We start from the raw sequence: 22209 nt of genomic DNA, 5'->3' as shown, positions 1-22209 counted from the left end.
CAACATCACCACTACAGTGTGGGGGTCTATATACAACCTCCACTAACGTTTTTTGCCTGTTCCTCCGCTCTATTCATGCAGATTCCACATTGTCAGAGCTAATATCTTTCCTCACTATTGCGTTAATTTCCTCTTTAACCAGCAATGCAACTCCACCGCCTTTTCCTTTTTGTCTGTCCTTCCTAAATACTGAATGCCCCTGGATGTTCAGTTCCCACCCCTGGTCACCCTGCAGCCATGTCTCCGTAATCCCGACTATCTCATACCTGTTTACATCTATTTATGTGGTTAATTCATCCACTTTATTGCAAATGCTCCTCGCGTTAAGGCACAAAGCCTTAAGGCTTGTCTTTTTAACATTACTTGTCACGTTCCCACTATTTTTCACTGAGGCCCTGTTTGATTCTTGCCCTTGATTTCTCTGCCTATCACTTTTCTTATTCCCCTTTCTGTCTTTTGTTCTTGTCCTTGATTCCCCCTCCTCTTGCATAGGTCCCCATCCCCCTGCCATTTTAGTTTAAACCCTCCCCAACCACTCTAGCAAATATTCCCCTTAGGACATCAGTCCCGGTCCTGCCCAGGTGTAACTTGTCCAGTTTGTACTGGTCCCACCTCCCCCAGAACCGGTCCCAATGTCCCAGGAATCTGAAACCCTCCCCCTCACACAATCTCTTCAGCCACGTATTCATCCGATATATCCTGCTATTTCTACTCTGACTAGCATGTGGCACTGGTAGCAATCATGAGATCACTACCTTTGAGGTCCTACTTTTCAAATCACTTCCTAACTCCCTATATTCTGCTTTTAGGACCTCGTCCCTTTTTTTTACCTACGTTGCTTGTACCAATGTGTACCACAAGCACTGGCTGTTCACCCTCCCCCTTCAGACTCACTCTGGATAAATGCTTTGTTTCTTTAACAATTAAAACTCCCTTTGCCTTTTGTTCCATGACATCATTGTCATTTAATTTCTCCCACTCTAAACCCTATCCCTGACCTTCCTTTTTGTTCTTCCTTCCCCCTAACCAATTTCAACAGCATAAAACCCATCACATTTCTACCTTCCTTCAGTTGTGAAGGAGAGTCTTATTCAGCTCGAAACGTTAACTCTGCTTCGCTTTCCACAGATGTTGCCAGACCTGCTGAGTATTTCTAGCACTGTTTTTATTTCTTATTTCCAGATTTTGCAGTATTTTGCTTTTAGTTACATGCACAGCTAGTTGCAGATCTGAAATGAACATACCTGAGGGACTAGAAATATTTACAATTCTTCCTTTCGCTTGACGAATCAGGGGTAAAAATGTTTTAGTAACTTCGACTGTTCCAAGGAAATTGACTTCCATGCATCGTTTATAAGCATCTGTTGGGATGATTTCTGCATCACCAATGTAGACTATGATGCCAGCATTATTAACTAAAGCAAAGAGTCCTAGAAAAAGAGAAAAATAATTCACTCTTGGAGGGGTTTATCACAGATATTATTGTTCCTCATTGAAATAGAAAATGGCTTTCTAAATGAACACTCAATTTAAAAATACTTAAAATAAAAATTTAATATAATCTTTTTTACGTTACTAGATTCTTTAAAAGCATTTTTTTTTAAAAGGAAGCTTATTCCAAGCCTTCAGCATATTATATGCTAAGTAGTTTCAAAATTGACCAATTTCAAATGCATCCCATGTATTTGTTATAATGAGGCACAGAACTGTGCTTCACAGCAGCAGTGATAGTTTTACCATGAACCGTGCCTGCACAAAACATTTATAATGTTTAAAACAGAAAGATGCTCATTTGTCATCCTTTACCATAAAAGCAGAGGTAGCTATATGGAGTACTTTATTTCTTCATTAATCAATGTTGTTCAGGCCAGAAATTGGAGCCTCCACCATCACTATCCATAGCTCCAGGCTACATGCAACTTGGGCTCCTTGGAGGAGGGCGGGCAGGGGAGTGGGGTGCTGGTCGGCTCAGTTGGCTGGATCAGAGTGGTGCCAACAGCACAGGGTTTGATCCCTGTTCCAGCTGGGATGGATCTGGGACCTGCCTCCTTGCCCTATCTGTGGTGGAAATTGTGCCTTAGGTCAGGCCTGCCTTTGGGCAGAGAACTCAAGAAGATCATCAGATTTGATGCTATATTTAACAGCATAGAATGTTAGCTAACTTAAAATAAAATCTTTAAAACTCTTTTGACATAACAGAAGCAAGAGTTAAATATGTGCATCAATCATCAAAGAATCATTGAAGCATAGAATGGTTACAGCACAGAAAGAAGAGATTTGGCCAGTTGTGTCTGTACCAGCTTGCTGCAAGAGCAACTCAGCAAGTCCCATTCCCCCCTTTCCTTGTAGCCCTGCAAATCTTTCTCTTCAGACACTTATCCAAATCCCTTTTGAAAGCCATAATTGAATCTGCCTCCAGCACACTCTCAGGTAGTGCATTCCAGATCCTAAACACTCGCTGTGTAAAAATGTTTCTCCTCATGTCACCATTGCTTCATTTGCCATTCGCCTCATATCGGTGTCCGAGTTCTTGACCCTTTTGCCTTGGGAACAGTTTCTCCCTATCTACTCTGTCCAGACCCTTCATGATTTTGAACACCTCTATCAAATCTTCTCTCAATCTCTCTTCTCTAAGGAGAAGAAACCCAGCTTTTCCAATTTATCCATGTAACTGAAGTCCCTCAGCCCTGGAACCATTCTTGTAAATCTTTACACCCTCTCTGATGACTTCACATCCTTCCTAAATTTTGCTGCCCAGAATTGGACATGATACTGCAGTTGAGGCTGAACCAGTGTTTTATGCAGCTTCATCATAACTTCCTTGCTTTTTTATTTTATGCCTTTATTTACAAAGCCCAGGATCTAGTGTACCTTTTTAACTGCTTTCTCAGCTTGCTCTGTCATCTTCATCAATTTGTGCACATATATGCCCAAGTCCCTCTGATCCTGCACCCCTTTTAGAATTGCACTCTTTAGTTTATATTGCCTTTCCTTGTTCTTCCTACCATTGGTAGAAAGATTAGAGGGGACATGAGGAAAACCTTTTTCACATAGAGGGTGGTAGGCATCTGGAACTCACTGCCTAAATCAGTGGTTGAGGCTGAAATGCTCAACTCATTTAAAAGGTACTTGGATTTGCATCTGAAGCGCTACAAGGCTACGGACAGGGTGCTGGAAAGTGGAATTAAAATGAGCGGCTAGTTTCTTTTACATTTTTTTCTGTCCAGCACAAACATGGGCTGAATGACCTCTTTCTGCACCATAACGTTTCTATTGTTTTATGGTTTCACACTTCTCTGCATTAAATTACATTTTTCCTATGTCTGCCCATTCCGCCAGTCAGTCTATGTCTTCTTGAAGTCTCTTGCTATCCTCCACAAAGTTCACAATACATCTAAGTAATGTGAATTTGCTGCAAATTTTGAAATTGTGCCCTCTACACCCAAGTCTAGGTCATTAATACATGTCAAGAAAAGCAAGGGTCCTAATACCCATCACTGGGCAACCCCACTGAATACCTGCCTCCTGTCCAAAAAATAACTATTCACCACTACTCATTGTTTCCTCTCACTCAGCCATGCTGCTACTCTCCCTTTTAGTCCATGGGTTTCAAATCTGCTGGCAAACCTATTATTTGGCACTTTGCCAGATACCTTTTGGCAGTCCATGCACACCACATCAAAAACATCACCCACATTAACCTACCTGTTCTGATGATGCCACTTTCAAAAACAGTTCCTCTGACATGTCTTCCTTCTTCCTTAACCGAGGTTTTCCACCCACGGTGGTTGACAGGGCCCTCAACCGTGTAAGGCCCATCTCCCGCGCATCTGCCCTCACACCTTCCTCTCCCTCCCAGAAACATGATAGGGTCCCCCTTGTCCTCACTTATCATCCCACCAGCCTCCGCATTCAAAGAATCATCCCCTGCCATTTCTGCCAACTCCAGCATGATACCGCCACCAAACACATCTTCCCTTCACCCCCCCCCCCGGCGGCATTCCGCAGGCTGAATTTTGCCGTCGGCGAGCAGGGGGCGGGGCCCGCTTGCCGATGCTTAAAACGGCGCGGGTTGACCAGCTTGTGTAAGTTTTGAGATACACTGGAGTACACTGGAGCACAAAAGGGATCTTATGCATTTAAACTGAATAAAACACTATTTTGGATCTCTAGTGTAATGATTTGCAATGCTCTAAATGCCCAGAGCCCTTTCAAATTGAAAACCAATCCTTCAGCAGCTTTTATTTAGAGTAGAGTAAAAAAAGCAGCCACCTGCTTCTGGATGCTTTGATTAACAGGACATCTGATGTAGCTTAGAAAAAAAGGCCACATGCTTTTCAGTTTTAATAAACTCTATTGTTTACATTTCCAAGGGTGTGTTATCATAGCTGAGGCCATTATGAATGCACGGCTGAGTTTCAAAAGTTCTAGGGCCACTTATCTCAGCAGGGGCTGTGTTCACATTTTGATTGAAAGTTTTAAGAGATTATCAAAGGTTTATCCATCTTTGATGTGGTAAGTGATGTGTTTATTTTTTTACAATAAATTGAACCCTTGAGGGGATTTATTTCTTTTTGAATGGCTTTTATGAATGAGATTTCAGTATGAAGTACCTCTATTAGATTGTTAGAAGTTTCTTTTTAATGCCTATTTTAAGACATGCTGAGGTCTGCCCATAATGGATACTCAGTGGGTAGCTATGGAGGATACAATGGGGGGGGAGGTGCATAGGGGCATTTTGGGGAGTTTGAGGGTGAAATTTAGGGGACATAATAATGATGTTGGGAGCTGGGCTGCTGTCCCTGAGAAGGCGGGCCTTCTAACCAGTCCGCCTCCACATCCATACACCTCCCACACTGCATCATGGCTCGCAAAAACCAACCCCTCCCTGTTTGCATCTCTCAGAGACAAAAATATGGCAGGAATGGGATTTGGAGGTGGGCTCGGGTTTCAGAAGTCAGGAACAGACTCAACTCATGTTTCCCCAGCCCAAGATGAAAATCTGGGCCATTAGGTCAAACGACCAAAAGCTTGGTCAGAAAGATAGGTTTTAAAGAGAATCTGAAAGGAGGAAAATGAAGTTGAGAGGTAGAAAAGTGTAAGGAGGGAATTCCAGAGCTTAGTGCAACTGATGGTGCAGCCACCAATGATGAAGTGATTAAAAGCATGGATGTTCAAGAGGCACCAAGAGAATTAGATGAGGGTTGTGGGGCTGAATGAAATTACAGAGATAGGGAGAGGTGAGGCCATGGAGGAATTTGAAAACAAGGATGAGAATTTTAAAATCAAGATGTTGCTTGACTAGGAGCCAATGTAGGTCAGTGAGCACAGGGGTGATAGGTCAACGGGACTTAAGACACAGGCAGTAAGGTTCTGGATGACCTCAAGTTTATGGAGGGTAGATTGTGGAAGACTGGCCAGAAGTCCATTAGAATAATCAAGTCGAGAGGTAATAAAAGCATAAGTGAGGGTTTCAGCAGGTGAGCAGAGATGGGGGTGAAGTTATAGAGGTGGAATTAGGCTGTCTTATTGATGACATTTTGGTTGGAACCTCATTTTGGGGTCAAATTTGATACCAAGGTTGTGAACTGACTGATTTAACCTGACTATTGTCAGGGAGAGGGAAACTTAGAAACTTTGGTTTCTATATTTTTTCTTGGGGGTCTTTGCGCAGAAGTGCACGGAAGTAATGCTGACAATTTTATTCATTTGTAGAATGGGGACCCTGCCCCTTATTGTATGTAAAACTACAAAGAACCATTTGTTGTTGAACCCTCTGGCCAGGTGTAGCTTGTCACAATTAAAGATGCTGTTGAAATGGCATCACAGTTTAAGCTGAAGGATCCCATAGTGCTTTCTTTTTTTATAGCTGCTGAGAAAATGTAGTTCACTTTCAAGAAAATTTCTGTACAAACCAAAAGTTGAAACCTAAATCTCATTCAGCAGGGAGATTAGTGACCTACTTGCTGGGTGTCCCTTTTTGCTGCACCTACTTTCAAAGTTTACAGCAACTGGAAAATGACACTGCCAAACAGCTGGTCCTGGAGGTTGCCTGTCAGTAAAATATTACTCATTTGTGCACTGTGCAACTACCCTCCTGAGTCCTGTAATGATGTTGGTAACTTGACAATGAAACCCAGTCCTATCAAGATTGCCCAATACAAATTTTATGAATAAACTACATGAACCACAAACTAACTGTGATCTTTGGAAGTTCACTCTTCTCAGCAGCAGTAATTTCATCAAAGTAAATGTAGCACGTGTCTTTGCATTCCCACAGGAATGTTCACTGCCATGCTATTTGGCTTCAATTATATATTTCAGCAATCTTATAAATCTACAGATTTTCTAGCAGGCATTTAGGGAACATTATAAAAACAAAAAACTACTGCGGATGCTGGAAATTCAAAACAAAAACAGAATTACCTGGAAAAACTCAGCAGGTCTGGCAGCATCGGCGGAGAAGAAAAGAGATGACGTTTCGAGTCCTCAGCAGTGAAATGATGTTCAAAAAATTAATGATATCATCAACAACTAAAGCTACAATATTTGACAGTTACAGGGATATCTAAATGATGATCATTTTTGAGACGGCATCTGGAATGTTATCTATTTTACAATTTTGGTACTTGGCAATTGATCTCTTCATGCATTTTTAAATTATTTGCTATGAAATTAGTAAATTTCTTAAAGGCTCTCACTGGCAATAATCACCATTTGATCTGCAGAGCTGTAGATTCAGGTTTACACAATCAGTACGACATTATGAGTTTTGGAAACAGCTTTATCACTGTGAACTTAATGGTACAGTAAAGCTGACTGGAGCATCCTATACATACTTACCCTGGTTACCCAGCTGCTTTGCAACTTCTTTTTGGACTTTGTGGATCATTTCACGATTTGTAACATCCATTTCAATAACTGTTAGCCGATTAGAACGGACCGACTTGAGCTCTTGCGCACCATCTCCTCCTTCTTGAAGCACCATTGCAAACACATGGAAACCAATAGAATATAGACGCTTGGCCAAAGTGTGACCGAAGCCCGAGTCACAACCTAAATAAAGAGAAAAACAGGTTTTTAAAAAGGGCTGCAACTAAAGAAAGGCATGTCAGTAAGTGTTTGTCTGACAATCCAATACCTGTTATTTTTTTCAAGTGAAAAAGAAGTTTTAGCACCATGTTCTTTCCTGGTCTAACAATTCTCTACTGTCTAGCGCTACACAAAAGAATGCATTTCCCTGTGTTAGAAACTTGTCTGCTCACACATAAAACACCTCACACAACTAAATAATTGATCCAAAACTCCTTTCCATTCCCAATATGTACGAAGCAGAACACAGATGGTCATAATGAGTCAACTGCTGAGGAGACCTCAATCCTCCACACGGAATGAATTCCTAATCTTCACCACAGAATTAGGGGGCAAAAGAAAGCATGAAAGTCCTCAATAAATAAACATGGGATCAAGATGATGCCTGAGTATTCCCACCATTTTCTGTTTTTATTTTAAATTATTTTATGAGTAGTGATGGGTTTATAGATTGTAGCATAAGCCATGGCTGTTTTTTTTAAACATTGTTGCCTTTGAGTCAGAAGGTTATAGATTCAAGTTGTATTCCAGAAAAACTGAACACAGAATCTAGGCTGACACTTTGGTGCAGTTCTGAGGGAGTGTTGCACTGTTGGTGATATCGTCTTTTAGATGAGATGTAAAACGGATCCGATCTGCTTTCTCAGGTGGATGCGAAAAAACACCAAGGTATTATTTTGAATATGAGTTGAATATATATCTCCCAGCATCTTTTACCCAAAAACAAAAAAAGACGATCCAATTATTATCACACTTCTATTTGTGGGAGCTTGCTGTGTTCAAATCAGCTGCCATGTTGCCCTACATTACAACAGTGACGATACATCAAAAATACTTAATTGGCTATGAAGCATTTGGGGCATCCTGAGATCATGAATGATGTCATATGCAAGTTCTTTCTTTGAATAGGTGTTAGCAATTAGAATCTCTGTCTTAAAAGTGTTAGCATTAGCAGAGACAGGCAAGAGGAAGAAGATATTCTCTGAATTGGCATACTCAAAGTGTAAAGGGGCCTTAATGAGGCTATAGAATAATATGCTGTTGTATCGTAAGGTAAAGCTGACATGTTAATGTATCGAGTGCATAATCAAACTGACTGTGCTGTTTATGCTGCTGAGCTGCAAAACGTACTAACTTGTGTATGCTTGCTGGGCATTGTCACCATATTGTGAAACAAGACAGCCTTGTGATCAAACAATGGCCTAAAACAGTGATAGGAAGGGGAAGAATGCGAGACAGCTGTATGATTAACTACATGATTAATGTTAAACAGCTGGAGTTCTGTGAAGAGCCTCATCAGCTGGTGGAATATTTGTGAGATAGAGAAAATATCTGTTATCAGTCCTATGCTCAGTGATGTACATTGGCTCCCGGTTAATGCATTGATTTTAAAATTCCCGTTCTCATTTTCAAATCTCTCCAATGACCTCACCCTCTCTATCTCTAATCTCCTCTGGTCGTATAATCCTCCAAAGTATCTCCGCTCCTCTAATTCTGGCCTCTTGCACAATTCCAATTTTAATCACTTCACCATTGGTGGCTGTATCTTTAATTGTCTGGGTCCTCGGCTCTGGAATTCCCTCCCTACACCTCTCCTTCTCACTTTCTTCCTTTAAGACACTCCTTAAAACCTACTTCTGAGCAAACTTTTGGTCACCTTTCCTAACATCTCCTTATGCAGCTCAGTGTCATATTTTGTTTTTTAATGCCTTTTAGTGTCGTGAAATGTTTTATGTTAAGGGTGCTATATAAGTTGCTTTTATTGGAAATTAAGTCATTTGCACATTGAGGGAACTACTGATCATCTTACTGCAACAGATTGTTATACAGAAAGGCATATGTACATCCAATTCATCCATATCAAAAAGCATCTGCAGTTCTTTGCTTTTATCAATTCATCCATATGGTCGGTTAAAAAGCCTGACAGCACAATTATCAATTTCTCAGCCTGTGGTCAGGGAAACATCATTTTATCTCATATTCCACCAGAGTTATAGAGGTTTCTCCACTGCGGACATCTCCAATAAATTTTGGAGTGTTCCCTTTGGAATGAGGGCCAGTAGAAGTTTGCCTTTATCTTCACTGATGGCAGTATACCAGGGAGTCCATAATGCACCCACTGAGAAATGAAGGGTTTCTCCTGGTTGGAATGTGCTCAACAGTGTGTTAATGATTTACTACTCACTGCTAAATGGGACGAAGGGCCTAAGATGCTGCTAACAGAGCTGTTGCGAATGTTACAGGATGGGGGTCTCAAAGTAAACCAAAAGAAAGACACTACACAACTGATGCAGCTGCATGTGACCTTCCTTGCCTTATCTGTCTCTGATGAGTATCTAATATCTGATCTGCATAAGGTGCACCTCACTAATGTCCTTTCCGGTATCCAAGGCAACACTGGGGTCTTTCTCGGACTTGTCAGTTATCAAAGAGTTTTTATCCCTCCGATTTGTGGAGCTTGCAAAATAAGTGTATTGACTACTGAAAGGGAAAACATTGCAAGAAGGAACACACCATGACAGAGCAGATGACTTCTATTTGACAGAGAGATATACAGGTGAAAGGCAACTGCCAAAGAGTGCCACTAATCAGGCATATATAGAGGTAACCAAGGGCTCTGGAATCCCAAAATCAAGAGTGCGCTCTTTTGCGCACTCATCTCCCTGAGGCTAAGTGCAGCCTCAGGGAGATTGGCTGTACATTAAAAAAGATAAAAATAGAAAAATAAAATTTCCCTTACATGTCCCCTCATGTGACAATGTCACATGAGTTGGGAAATGTCCATAATTTTTACAAAATCTTTATTAAAATTTTTTAAAGCTTACATGAAACCTCATCCCACCCGTGGATGAGGTTTCATGTTTTTTCTAGTTCCCGCCCGGGCTCCTGGCCTGCCCGCCAACCTTAAGGTTGGACGGGCCGGTCCTTTAATTACTTAATTGACCCCATCAATGGCCTCAATTGGCCATTGACAGGTCAGCGGATGCGCAGCTGAGTTTGCTGTGCTCCCGCTTTCCTGAAAATTTAAATCGGGCGCGTTGTTGTCGGGAGTTCCCCCTGACGTCACCGCGCATCATTTTACGTGTTGGCAAGCGGGCCCTGCCCCCACTCGCCAACTCGTAAAATTCTGCCCCATATGTCTCCTTTCCCAAATTACATTTACTGTCGCCAGCTTGTGGCACAAAAGCAGGGGAGCAAATAAATACAATAACTATCACTGGAGAAAAAGTACTAGGGAAACTGATGGGGCCTAAGGCTGATAAGTCCCCTGGACCTGATGGGTTGCATCCTAGGATATTAAAGGAAGTAGCACTGGTAGTTATCTTCCAAGAAACCTTAGATTCTAGAAAAATCCCAGAGGATTGGAAAACTGCCAATGTACCACCCTTATTGAAAAAGGGAGGGAGAAAAAACACAGGTAATTATAGCTTAACATCTGTCATTGGGAAAATGTTTGAGTCTATTATAAAGGGTGTAATAGCAGAACAATTAAAATGCATAATATAATCAAGCAGAGTCAGCATGGCTTCATGAAGGGGAAATCATACCCAACAAATTTATTAGAGTTATTTGAGGAGGTAATAAGCAGCATAGATAAAGGGGACCAAGTAGATGTAATATATTTGGATTTCTAAAAGGCATTCGATAAGGTACCGCACATAAGGCTACTTAATAAGGTAAAAGCACGTGGTGTTGGGGGTAGTATATTAACATGGATAGAGGATTGACTAACTGATAGAAGACAGAGCTGGGATAAGAGTGGCATTTTCAGGATGGCAACCTGAGACTAGTGGAGTGCCACAGGGATCAATGCTGGGGCCACAATTATTTACAACATATATTAATGGCTTGGATGAGGGAAGTGAATGTACTATCGCTGTGTTTGCAGATGACACAAAAATAGGTGGGAAGGCAAGTGGTGAGGATGACACAAAGAGTCTGCAGAGGGATATAGACAGGTTAAGTGAATGGGCAAAAACTTGGCAGATGAAATATAATGTGGGAAAATGTGAGGTTATGCACTTTGGCAGGAAGAATAGAGGAGCTGAATATTATTTAAATGGAGAAAGACTGCAGAAAGCTGCAGCACAGAGGGATTTGGGGGTCCTCGTGCATGAATCACAAAAAGCTAGCATATAAGTTCAGCAGGTAATAGGGAAGGCAAATGGAATGTTGGCCTTTATTTCAAAGGGAATGGTATATATAAATAGGGAAGTCATGCTAAAATCACTTGTTAGATCACGCCTAGAATACTGTGAACAATTTTGGTCCTCTTATCTAAGGAAAGATGTACTGGCATTGGAGACAGTCCAGAGAAGGTTCACTAGGTTGATCCTGGGTATGGAGGGATTTTCTATGAGGAGAGGTTGAGTAGGTTGGGCCTGTACTCACTGGAGTTTAGAAGAATGAGAGGCAACCTTATTGAAACATAAGATTCTTAGGGGGCTTGACAGGGTAGATGCTAAGAGGTTGTTTCTCTTGTGGGAGAGTCTAGGACCAGAGGGCATAATCTCAGAGTAAGGGGTCACCCATTTAAAACAAAAATGAGGAGGAATTTCTTCTCAGAGGGTAGTGATTCTGTGGAATTCTTTACTGCAGAGGGCTGTAGAGGCTGGATCGTTAGGTTTATTCAAGGCTGAGATGGGCAGATTTTTAATCAGTAAGGGAATCAAGGGTTATGGGGAAAAAGCAGGAAAGTGGAGTTGAGGATTGTCAGATCAGTCATGATCTCACTGAATGGCAGAGCAGACTCGATGGGCCAAATGGTCTACTTCTGCTCCTACATCTTACGGTCTTATTGTGGGTGAATGTCCTTGTCAGACAAGTCACAAGAAAGGGAAAAGTGCTACTGTCACCATTGTAGGGTGGCAGCAAAATAATCGAGAGATTACAGAGGTCTCCATTATTAAACTGCTTGCACAACACATTCCCCAAATTCTACATGCTGGGATAAAATGGGAACATATGCCACTAATGTTGGATATGCTAAGACAATTATGCCCGAAATACATCGTGAAGTTGACCTGAACTGGACCAACATCACTCATGTTCATAGATTCCAATAGTCCTGTCAACAAACAGCTGGAGGCCAGTGGGGTGAGGAAAATACCCCAGGTGTGAGTCAGAAATTGAACTAGAGTCTGCCAGAAATAGAATATATTAGTCAAAATCACACCCAGATAATGAAATCATATTGAAGGTATGCAGTAAAAAGGTTGTAAGATTGACTTTAACTTAACATTAAGTATTTGTGTTAATGTACTAAGTGCAGAACCTAAATGACTGTTACTTTTTCTACTGAAATGCAAGATGTACTGAACTGGGACTGCTTGCCATACCTTTTTACCATTGTGAAGCAAGACAACCTTATGATCAAACAATGGTAATCAAACAATGATCAAAATGTGACACTAGTCCTCTTAAGGAGATATTAGGGCAGATTTGGTCAGAGATGGCTTAAGCAGTGTTCTATAGGTTCTGCTTTGAGGACAATTCAAGGTGGTGCGACTGTGCCTTTGGAGCAGCCACACAAGATGCTGCTCATCCTCCACACCGTCCATTCCACCTGGAGCAATGGGATTCTGAGAGGGGAGTAACCTTGGAGCCTAGAATTAGAAGCCCCAAAATTGATCCCAAGCAATGCTTTCAGTTACAATCCTCCAAACCTGTCTGGTAAATATCCAAAATGCAAATGAATGAGCAAGAATTTTGCCAGAACAATGTAAAGGCTGAAACAACACCCTAGGTTTCAGGAATGGCTAGGCATCAGTGACCAATAAGAGCACTGCAATGGAATGTATGACTTAACTCCATTGCTCCTTTTGTACATTTTTTGGCTCAACATCACTTCCAGCAGAGAATTGTAAATATGCAAAACTGGGCAGGGGCACAATGGAGCATCTCCTTGATGCACATCGTTTCCCCATCCACACACTGTTTCTGTAGAAAATAAACCACATGTCACAGCCAACAAATTAATATGCACTTCAATCTAAAAATGTGTGTTTTCTATTAAATCCAATTCAATAAAAAAAGTTCTTATTAATTCTCAGTATGTAGGCATTGCTGGTAAAGCTGGGATTCACCACCCAGTTTCATTTGCCCTTGAAGAAGTCATGGTAGTGGGCCTTCTTGAGCTGCTGCAGTTTGTGTGGTCAAGGTGTTCCCACAGTATTGTTAGGTAGGGAATTCTAGGATTTTGACTACCGCTACAATACAGAAATGACAATACAGGCTGGATTTTCATCCTTGAGATGAGTAGCAGGATTCGGGTAAATCCCCGGCTCAGCCCCCTTCCACCTCGGGAGAAAGTTCTAGTAAGGACAGCATTTTCATTCTGGGGTGCGAGCTGTCGTTGGGGCAGCCCAAGCAGAATAAAGTTCGGAGGCAGCCACAGGGGCTGCAGGGTAAGCTGTTTAAAAGGCCCACCTTGGTGCTGTGAGATTTTGTCCCAGTTACAATAAAAAACAGAAAGGCCCTTCAGTCCTCACCCCTCCTAGTCCCTCATCCTCTACCCACTCCCAATGGCCCCGCATGCCCTTATGCTAAGGTATGCCCCCCAACCAACCCACCTCTAAGGACCTTTATGCCCCCCCCCAGGCCAAGCTATGACACTTCCAAGACTATTCACCCACTATACAATGTATAGAACTAATGACCCTATAGTGAAAATAGGATGTTAAAAAAAGCTTTTAAAGCACCCAGTACTTCATTGGTAACTTTCCACTTTCTTAAAAAGCTGATTTTTTACTACAGCCCCAGTGTCAATCATCCAGAACATTTAAAGCATCAACAGCAGAAACTGAAAGTACTTGAAACTTAGTTAACTTGTGTAAATAAACTGTGCAACCGACAACATATGTCAGAGAGCCAGAGCTGTCAATCAATCAATGTTTTTCCTGGGGTTCAGGTGTTTCAACAGTCTAATGGATTTCTGGGCTCTCAGCCAAGCCCTTTATGAGTGGCAGTGCATGGAGTTGTATGCAGTGCATGAGTGGCATGGAGCATCACCACTGCTCCCATCACCACCACTCCACCAGTGTCTCTGCTGAGGCCCATCAGCCTGCCAACCTAGACTGCTGCCAGTCATGCTGAGGTGGTTCAATCTGAAGCCAGGCCCAAGGCATCGCAAGGGTGTCCTGCACGGCCATAGGCAGTCTTCCCCACTGAAAGTCAGCAGCCTTCCACCAGCCATGCTGTAGTAACTGAGGTAGACTGCATAGGGGATAGTGGAGGCACGTTGGTGAAGAGATGATCTACCAAGGGAAGCAGAGTCTGAGCAGGCACTCACTGACAGCATGCTCAGAGCAAAGTGGTCTGAGTGCCTCCACCCGACATCCTCCTTTCCCTCCTCCCAAGATAGTCTCTGCATGCCTGATGACAATGGCTGCACCCCCATAATAGCAATGTTGTAGATGACATAGCAGACCACTGCAAGCTTTGATGCACATTCTGTAGAGTACTGTGGGGCTCCCATTGAGTGGTCAGGTATCAGAACCATTGCTTAAGCATGCTGATGGTCAGTTCCACAATGTTTTTGGCTTTCATTGTATGCCCACTGACCTTGTGTTGGCAAGGGTGCAGCGGGTCAACCATGTCTAGATGGGAGTATCCGTAGTCTTCAAGAAGCCACCCTCTGTTCTTCTTGTTGGCCTGAAGATGGCAGGATTGGCAGACTCCCTCAGGATGAAGGTATCCTGGCTGCTACCAGGATAATGGCCATTCACCAGCATAATGGTTTGTGCATAATTGCACACCAACTGAACATTAATGGAGTGGTAGCCCTTGCAGCTCCTAAACTTCTCCCTTTTGACATGGGGCGTCTACAGAGCCATGTGTGTACATTTGATGGCTTCCTGCGCACTAGGAATTCCACTATCCTAGAAAATCAATGTGCCTGCTCATCTTGTTTCTTTCTCTCTGTGAAGAGACAAGATAATAAAGTCCCCTCTCCTCACATACAGTGCCACCACTACATCCCGAATACAGTGATGGGCAGTGTATTGGGAGATGGTCACTGTGTTGCCTGCTCTTGCCCAGAATGTTTCAGTTGCATAGAAGTTTAAATCAATACTGTCCTTGACCTGGTGTGGGGCTAAAGCCCTTGATGAAGGAGGTGGCATAGTTCTGCAATCACCTTCTTGTTGAAGGGGAGGGGCCACAGTCTTTGCTCCTTGGTAAGGTGGAGGTAGAAATGCTCCCTGAAAATCCACTGTGGGTAGGGCCCTCTGGAGAGAGCGCTTCTCCTCCTCTTCCTCTTCCTCCCTGCTCTGTGTAGAGTTTCTCTTGTTAGGAATCTCTGCTCCATTTGTCTGTCATGTTGCAGACCCAGAGGCACTGCAACTACAGCCCCCATTCCTCTTCCAGATTTGGTGTGGACAGATGACCAAATTCCTCTGTACTCCCTGTATGGATGCACAAACTCACCAGAGCATCTCAAAAACACTTCACAACATTTCCAAAAAGGTTGCTATCGTGGAGGTAAGTCAAAAGTACCTCACTTGCATGTTGGGTGTCTGGCCCTTTAAAAAGTGCTGAAAGATTGGGGTGGGGACGGACGGACATCCACCTGCACCAAATCAGCCAGAACAGCAGATTGTCATCACAGGGGACACACTGCACTTTAAAAATCACAATCCGACTTGGGGTTTGAATTGCCTTTAAAACGCGATGAATATTTACAGGACAAAGTACAGAGGCCCTTGGCAATTTTGAAATGGTGAAGCTACTTGTTCATTTTTAAATGCGGACATGTTTTAAGAATGAACATGTATTTACATTTCCTTTGACATTTTAATTGCAGTACATGTAGCTACTGGACTAATAAATTGGATTTTTTTGAAATTTTTTTTAAAAACTGCATTGTTATAAAACATTGAAACAAGGTTAATATTATAACTTGAATTTGGTATTTAATGTTGTTAAAGCTTGAATTAAAAGTGGAGAATGGTACGACGGTCATTCACCCATCTTGGTAGCAATAAGTTTAAAATTGAAACTAAGAACTGGCCAAAAAAAAATGTTCACTGTAGGCTAGATAAAGGACATTGAAAAAAAAGCACTGGTTTTCCACTGCCTTCTTTCACTGGTACTGAAATAAGCATACTTTTTACACCTATTCAATTATGTTGGTTTTAAGGATGGATTTTAATCATAAAGATAAAAACAAAAAGCTAAAAGCTACTGCGGATGCTGGAAATCCAAAACAAAACAAAAACAGAATTACCTGGAAAAACTCAGCAAGTCTGGCAGCATCGGCGGAGAAGAAATCAGTCAACGTTTCGAGCCTCCATGGCCCTTCGGCAGAACTGCAGCATAGTTTCAACAAGGGAGAAATATAACTTGGTTTAAGGTGGGTGGGGGGCGGGGGGGGAAGAGACACATTGAGGGTGTGGTGTGAGCAGATAATAATCAAAAGATGTCACAGACAAAAGGGTCAAAGAGGTGTTGAAGGTGGTGGTCTTTGTCTGAGAAAAGTGCTAATTAAGAATGGAAAACAGGATATTCAAAGTACAGCTCTAGTGGGGGTGGGGTGGAAAGACTAAAGGTTTTAGTTTTAGATTTAAAAATAATGGAAATAGGTGGGGAAAGAAGAATCTATATAAATTATTGAAAAAAAAGCGGGTGGGGGGGGGAAAAGAAACGGGGTGGGGATGGGGGGAGGGGGAGTTTAAGATCTAAAGTTGTTGAATTCAATATTCAGCCCAGAGGGCTGTAAAGTGCCTAGTCGGAAGATGAGGTGCTGTTCCTCCTGTTCCTCGAAACGTTGACTGATTTCTTCTCCGCCGATGCTGCCAGACTTGCTGAGTTTTTCCAGGTAATTCTGTTTTTGTTTTGTTTTGGATTTTAATCATGATTGCACAGTTATTTGCATGAAATAAGAACATTGAAACCACAAGCAAATAAAGCATTGTTATTCAGCATATTAGTCCTAAGCAGAGAGTGGATAAAAATGGAACAGCATTAAGTATGCATGAGTGTTTAAACCCCAAAGGTTTGGTATTCAGGTGTTAAAGCAGTAGTAGCTGACGTGGAAATGGTATTGATTTCTCAGAAATATTTTACATTTTCAGTCAGGAAAAAGAGAATATTGGTTTGCATTGCACTAGAGATATAACAATGGAAATTCTTTGTTCATTCAATATAACTTTGAAGAATACAAAGAGTTATGTATAATATATGAAGAGGTTGCACTGAAGAGATTGCATTATTGATGTTATCTGAATGGTGACTTTTATTTGAGAACAAGACATCCAATTTGGACAATGAGGTCTCAGGCAAATTCCAAATCGAAGATTTAGAGATTTGTTACTTGTTTTACTACTTTGTGTTAGTGGTGTAATAAGGATTACAAATCCTACACATCCTTTTATTACAAATGGATGTGGTGGAGGTGGGGGGTGCTCAATGGGGGCAGGGGAAGAAGCTTCTTCTCAATAACTCTGGATTATTTCAGTAGAGTTCCAGACTAGGAGAGAGGCAGGGAGATATCTGTGCTACTGATGTGACATGGGGTCTGAGTTTATTTCATGGAAATGCCGTTTGGTCTTTTCACTGATAGTTTTAAGTATTTTAAGTTCTAAGGTACACAATGGACTCACAGCTCCATTTTAAAACTGACGTCGTTTGTCCAAGTTATCCCAATAACCATCTCCAATGAGAGAATCCAACCATTACCCTTTGACATTACCATCACTGAATCCCCCACTAATAATGTCCTAGGGGGTTACCATTGACCAGAAAATGAACTGGACCAGCCATATAAATATTGTGGCTACAAGAGCAGGTAAGAGGCTGGGAATCCTGCAGCGAGTAACTCACCTCCTGACTCCCCAAAGCCTGTCCACCATCTACAAGTCACAAGTCAAGAATGTGATGGAATACTCTCCACTTGCCTGGATGAGTGCAGCTCCAACAACAATCAAGAAGCTCGATGCCACCCAGGACAAAGCAGTCCGCCTGATTGGCATCCCAACCACAACCTTCAACATCCACTCCCTCCACCACGGATACACGGTGACGGCAGTGTGTAACACCTGCAAGATGCACTGCAGCAGCTCACTAAGGCTTCTTAGACAGCACCTTCCAAACCTGTGACCTCAACCACCTAGAAGGGGAAGGGTAGCAGATGCATGAAAGCATGACCACCTGAAAGTTCCCTTCCAAGCCACACACTATCCTGATTTAAAAACTATATCACCATCCCTTTACTGTTGCTGGGTCAAAATCCTGGAACTTCCTGTTAGAATCGATCATTAAGGAGGTTATAGCTGGGCACTTAGAGAAACTCAAGGTAATCGGGAAGAGTCAGCATGGTTTTGTGGAAGAGAAATCATGTTTAATCAGTTTATTGGAGTTCTTTGAAGAGTAACATGCGCTATGGATAAAGGGGAGCCTGTAGACATGCTGTACTTGGATTTCCAGAAGGCATTTCATAAGGTGCCACATCAAAAGTTATTGCGGAAAATAAAAGTTCATGGTGTAGGGGGTAGCACATTAGCACAGATAGAAGATTGGCTGGCTTAAAGGAGAGAGAGACAGGGAGATGTGTGTGCTACTGATGTGACATGTAGACAGATTTGTTACTTGTTTTAGTACTTTGTGTTCGTGGTGTAATAAGGATTACAAATCCTACACATCTTTTTATTACAAATGGATATGGCAGGGGTCGGGGGGTGGGGTGCTCAATGTGGCTAGGGGAAGAAGCATCTTCTCAATAAATCTGGATTATTTCAGTAGAGTTCCAGACTAGGAGAGAGACAGACAGGGAGATATGTGTGCTACTGATGTGACATGGGGTCTGAGTTTATTTCATGGAAATACTGTTTGCTCTTTTCACTGATAGTATTAAGTATTTTAAGGTCTAAGGTCCACAATGGACTTGCAGCTCCTTTTTAAAACCGATGCAGTTTGTCCAAGATATCCCCCACAGGCAGTCACTGAGCAGTGAAAAATTGCCAAGGGTGATCAAAAGTATTTAAATGCTTATATTTACCAACTATTTAAGTTCATAACAAAAATAAAAATACCTGGAAAAACTCAGCAGGTCTGACAGCATCTGCGGAGAGGAACACAGCTAACGTTTCGAGTCTGTACGACTCTTCAACAGAACTAAGGAAAAATAGAAAAGAGGTGAAATATAAGCTGGTTTAAGGTGGCGGGCGGGTGGGGGGGGGGGGGGTGGGACAGGTAGAGCTGGATAGAGGGCCAGTGATAGGTGGAAATAACCAAAAGATGTCATAGACAAAAGGTAAAGAGGTGTTGAAGATGGTGATATTATCTAAGGAATGTGCTAATTAAGGGTAGAAAGCAGGACCAGCAAGGTACAGATAGCCCTAGTGGGGATGGGGTGGGGGGGAAGGGATCGAAATAGGCTAAAAGGTAGAGATAAAACAATGGATGAAAATACATTTAAAAATAATGGAAATAGGTGGGAAAAGAAAAATCTATATATTTATTTTTGTTTTGGATTTCCAGCATCCGCAGTTTTTTTGCTTTTATGTAAGTTCATACTTCTCAGTGCAGTCAGCTGCGAATGTCACAGCTTTGCCACTGATTGCAAAATCCACAGTGTATTTTGTGTTGGTCCTAATAACATGCATGACACTGCATTTATATTATTTGTCATTTTGGTGTTTAGCGGGCAGGCTTCATGGTAGCGTTGATAGGTTAGTAGATCATTCAAAGGTACACCTTCCTTTGTCCCCCGGATGCCCTTTCACACCGCGCTTGCAACAGGCTTCATCCACGTCTTTATTACTTCCGGTAAAAACAAAAAGCTAAAAGCTACTGCGGATGCTGGAAATCCAAAACAAAAACAGAATTACCTGGAAAAACTCAGCAGGTCTGGCAGCATCTTGCCATGAAGGCTCGAAACGTTAACTGATTTCTTCTCCGCCGATGCTGCCAGACCTGCTGAGTTTTTCCAGGTAATTCTGTTTTTGTTTTTTATTACTTCCGGGCTATGCCGATGGTCTCCTGGCCGGCTTTCCATCATCCACCGTCAGTGAAATTGAGCTCATCCAAAACTCTGCTGCATGTAATCTAACTCAGAGCGAGTCCTGGTCATCCATCACCATTGTGTTCACTGATTTGCATTGGCTCCTGGTCCACTAATACCTTGATTTTAAAATTCTCACCTTCATGGTGAAATCCCTTCACGGTCTCACCCCTCCTTACCTCTGTCACCTTGTCCAGCACTACAAGCCTTTATGATCACTGTGCTCTTTCAGGTCTCACCTCTTCAACACCTCAACTTAAGTTGCTCCGACAATGATGGCCGTACCTTCAGCTGCCTAAACCGTAAGCTTGGAATCCCCTCCCTAAACCGCTCTTTCCTAATATTAAAGCAAAATACTGCAGAAATTTCTAACATTTCAGTTCCAACCTCATATTGGAAATGTTAACTCTGTTTCTCTCCCTGCAGATGCTGCCATGCCTGCTGAGTTTTTCAGCACTTTCTGCTCTTCTCGCTATGTCTCTCTTGTTTTATGGCCTCCTTCAAACCTAGCCCTTTGTGAAAGCTTTTGGTCATCTATTTTAATCTCAAGAATAATAATTAATAAGAATATAAAAAGGTGGAGGCGGGTGATGTTATGGGAGTGGGGGTAAGTGGTCTTGGGGTCGGAAGCTTGCTCTCAGTCTCAAATACAACACCAAGGTTGTAAATGGTCTGGAAGACAATAGCTTTGGTCTACCCGATATTTAGCATTAATATTAATAAGTAGATTAATGCAAGTTGTTATTTAGTTTAACACCCAAAAGCTTTAAATTATAGCATAATCCCCATTTTGTTCTTTCTGCAAACTATAGTTAATCATTTACCGAGAGTTAAATACAAGCTTTACATTGTACGTAAACCACAGAATGGTTTCAGCGCAAAAGACCATTCGGCCTGTCGCGTCTCTGCCGGCTCTCGGTCCTACTCCCCCACCTTTTCCCCTGCAAGTTTTAAGAATTATTTTACATTCATGTCACTGTGAGCAACTCAGTTGTGTTTACCAGTGATTAGGACAGCTTTTCCTTCCGGAGAAAGTATTCCATTGGAGCAAATCGATCGATAAGCCAGACAGCAGCAAACGGCGAAAAGGAGAAGCCCCGCGTGCAGCGGTAGGTAAATGTAAAGCAAGGATCCTCCGGCAAATAACAGCAGCGAGGGCAGACTGGTGAAAGGGTTTAAATTCAACCGGGCTTCTGATTTCTGAAAGTGGATGGCCACCGCTGCCCCGAGCACTGCGGTGATGAACCCATACAGGCCGAGCACTGAGGCACTGCTGTTCTCCATTCCAGCCCAAAGCTGCAGCTTCCGCGTGTATTTCAGATCGCAATCAGCCAAAAATGCAAAGCGAACAAAACTCTCTCGGCCTGCCACCCAACCAGAGTAAACTATCCAGCTCTACCTGTCCCACCCCCCCACTTAAACCAGGTTATAGTTCACCTATTTTCTATTTTTCCTTAGTTCTGTTGAAGAGTCATACGGGTTCGAAACGTTAACTGTCCCTCTCCGCAGATGCTCTCAGACCTGCTGAGTTTTTCCCAGTATTTTTGTTTTTGTTTTGGATTTCCAACATCCGCAGTTTTTTGCTTTTATCAGAGTAAACTCTCATCCCCCTGACGGTTATGGGGCATATCTGTCATTAATACAAGGGTCAGCCGTAAGGAAATATTCCCTTATTATCCTCAGCATGTCTTTGTGCGGCCGTTCATTGCTGCGGGCCAAAAATCATGATAGACATTATTGTTTTGTGGGGAGGGGGTTATGAATCTGGATGACAAAGCCCGAACCATTCCTGAATTACTGTGATCACATATAACAAAATATGGATTTGACTTCTATCACCATAAACTAAAGTGCCCAATTATAAAGGACTGAAGTGCAAGAGACAGCAGACCCCCAGGGCCTGACCTGCGCTTGGACCTGTGGAAACTGAGGTCTCCATGTTTCCAGGGAAGGTGGAGGGGATAGCTAGAAAGTGTCAAATAACCTGGAATAAAATTAGCCTTTTGATCAATTTCCCATTTCCAGCCAACCAATTGACAGCCTGACCGATGGCCTGGAGGGAAGCAAGAGGCAGGGAGTACCTAGCAAGCAAGAAGCAGGATAGTCCGCCATCGCAG

The 22209-nt window shown here is 42.4% G+C and overlaps 1 protein-coding gene across 1 annotated transcript in view; it reads right to left on the bottom strand.

Annotated features, from left to right (window-relative positions):
- Positions 1 to 21597, bottom strand: part of LOC144681983 (11-beta-hydroxysteroid dehydrogenase type 2-like) — a 75325-nt gene extending 53728 nt beyond the window's left edge. The window contains exons 1-3 of the mRNA XM_078544175.1: positions 21094 to 21597; positions 6844 to 7056; positions 1245 to 1430 (exon numbers count right to left, since the gene is read on the bottom strand). Coding sequence (XP_078400301.1) covers positions 1245 to 1430; positions 6844 to 7056; positions 21094 to 21376 — 682 coding nt within the window. The 5' untranslated portion in view covers positions 21377 to 21597. The remainder of the gene's footprint in view (positions 1 to 1244; positions 1431 to 6843; positions 7057 to 21093) is intronic.
- Positions 21598 to 22209: the final 612 nt, after the last annotated feature.

Source organism: Cetorhinus maximus, chromosome 6, assembly GCF_964194155.1.
Source record: "Cetorhinus maximus chromosome 6, sCetMax3.hap1.1, whole genome shotgun sequence".
Classification (NCBI taxonomy): Eukaryota; Metazoa; Chordata; class Chondrichthyes; order Lamniformes; family Cetorhinidae; genus Cetorhinus; species Cetorhinus maximus.
Note: the sequence above shows the minus strand (reverse complement) of the source record. Positions and strands in the feature narration are given on the sequence as shown.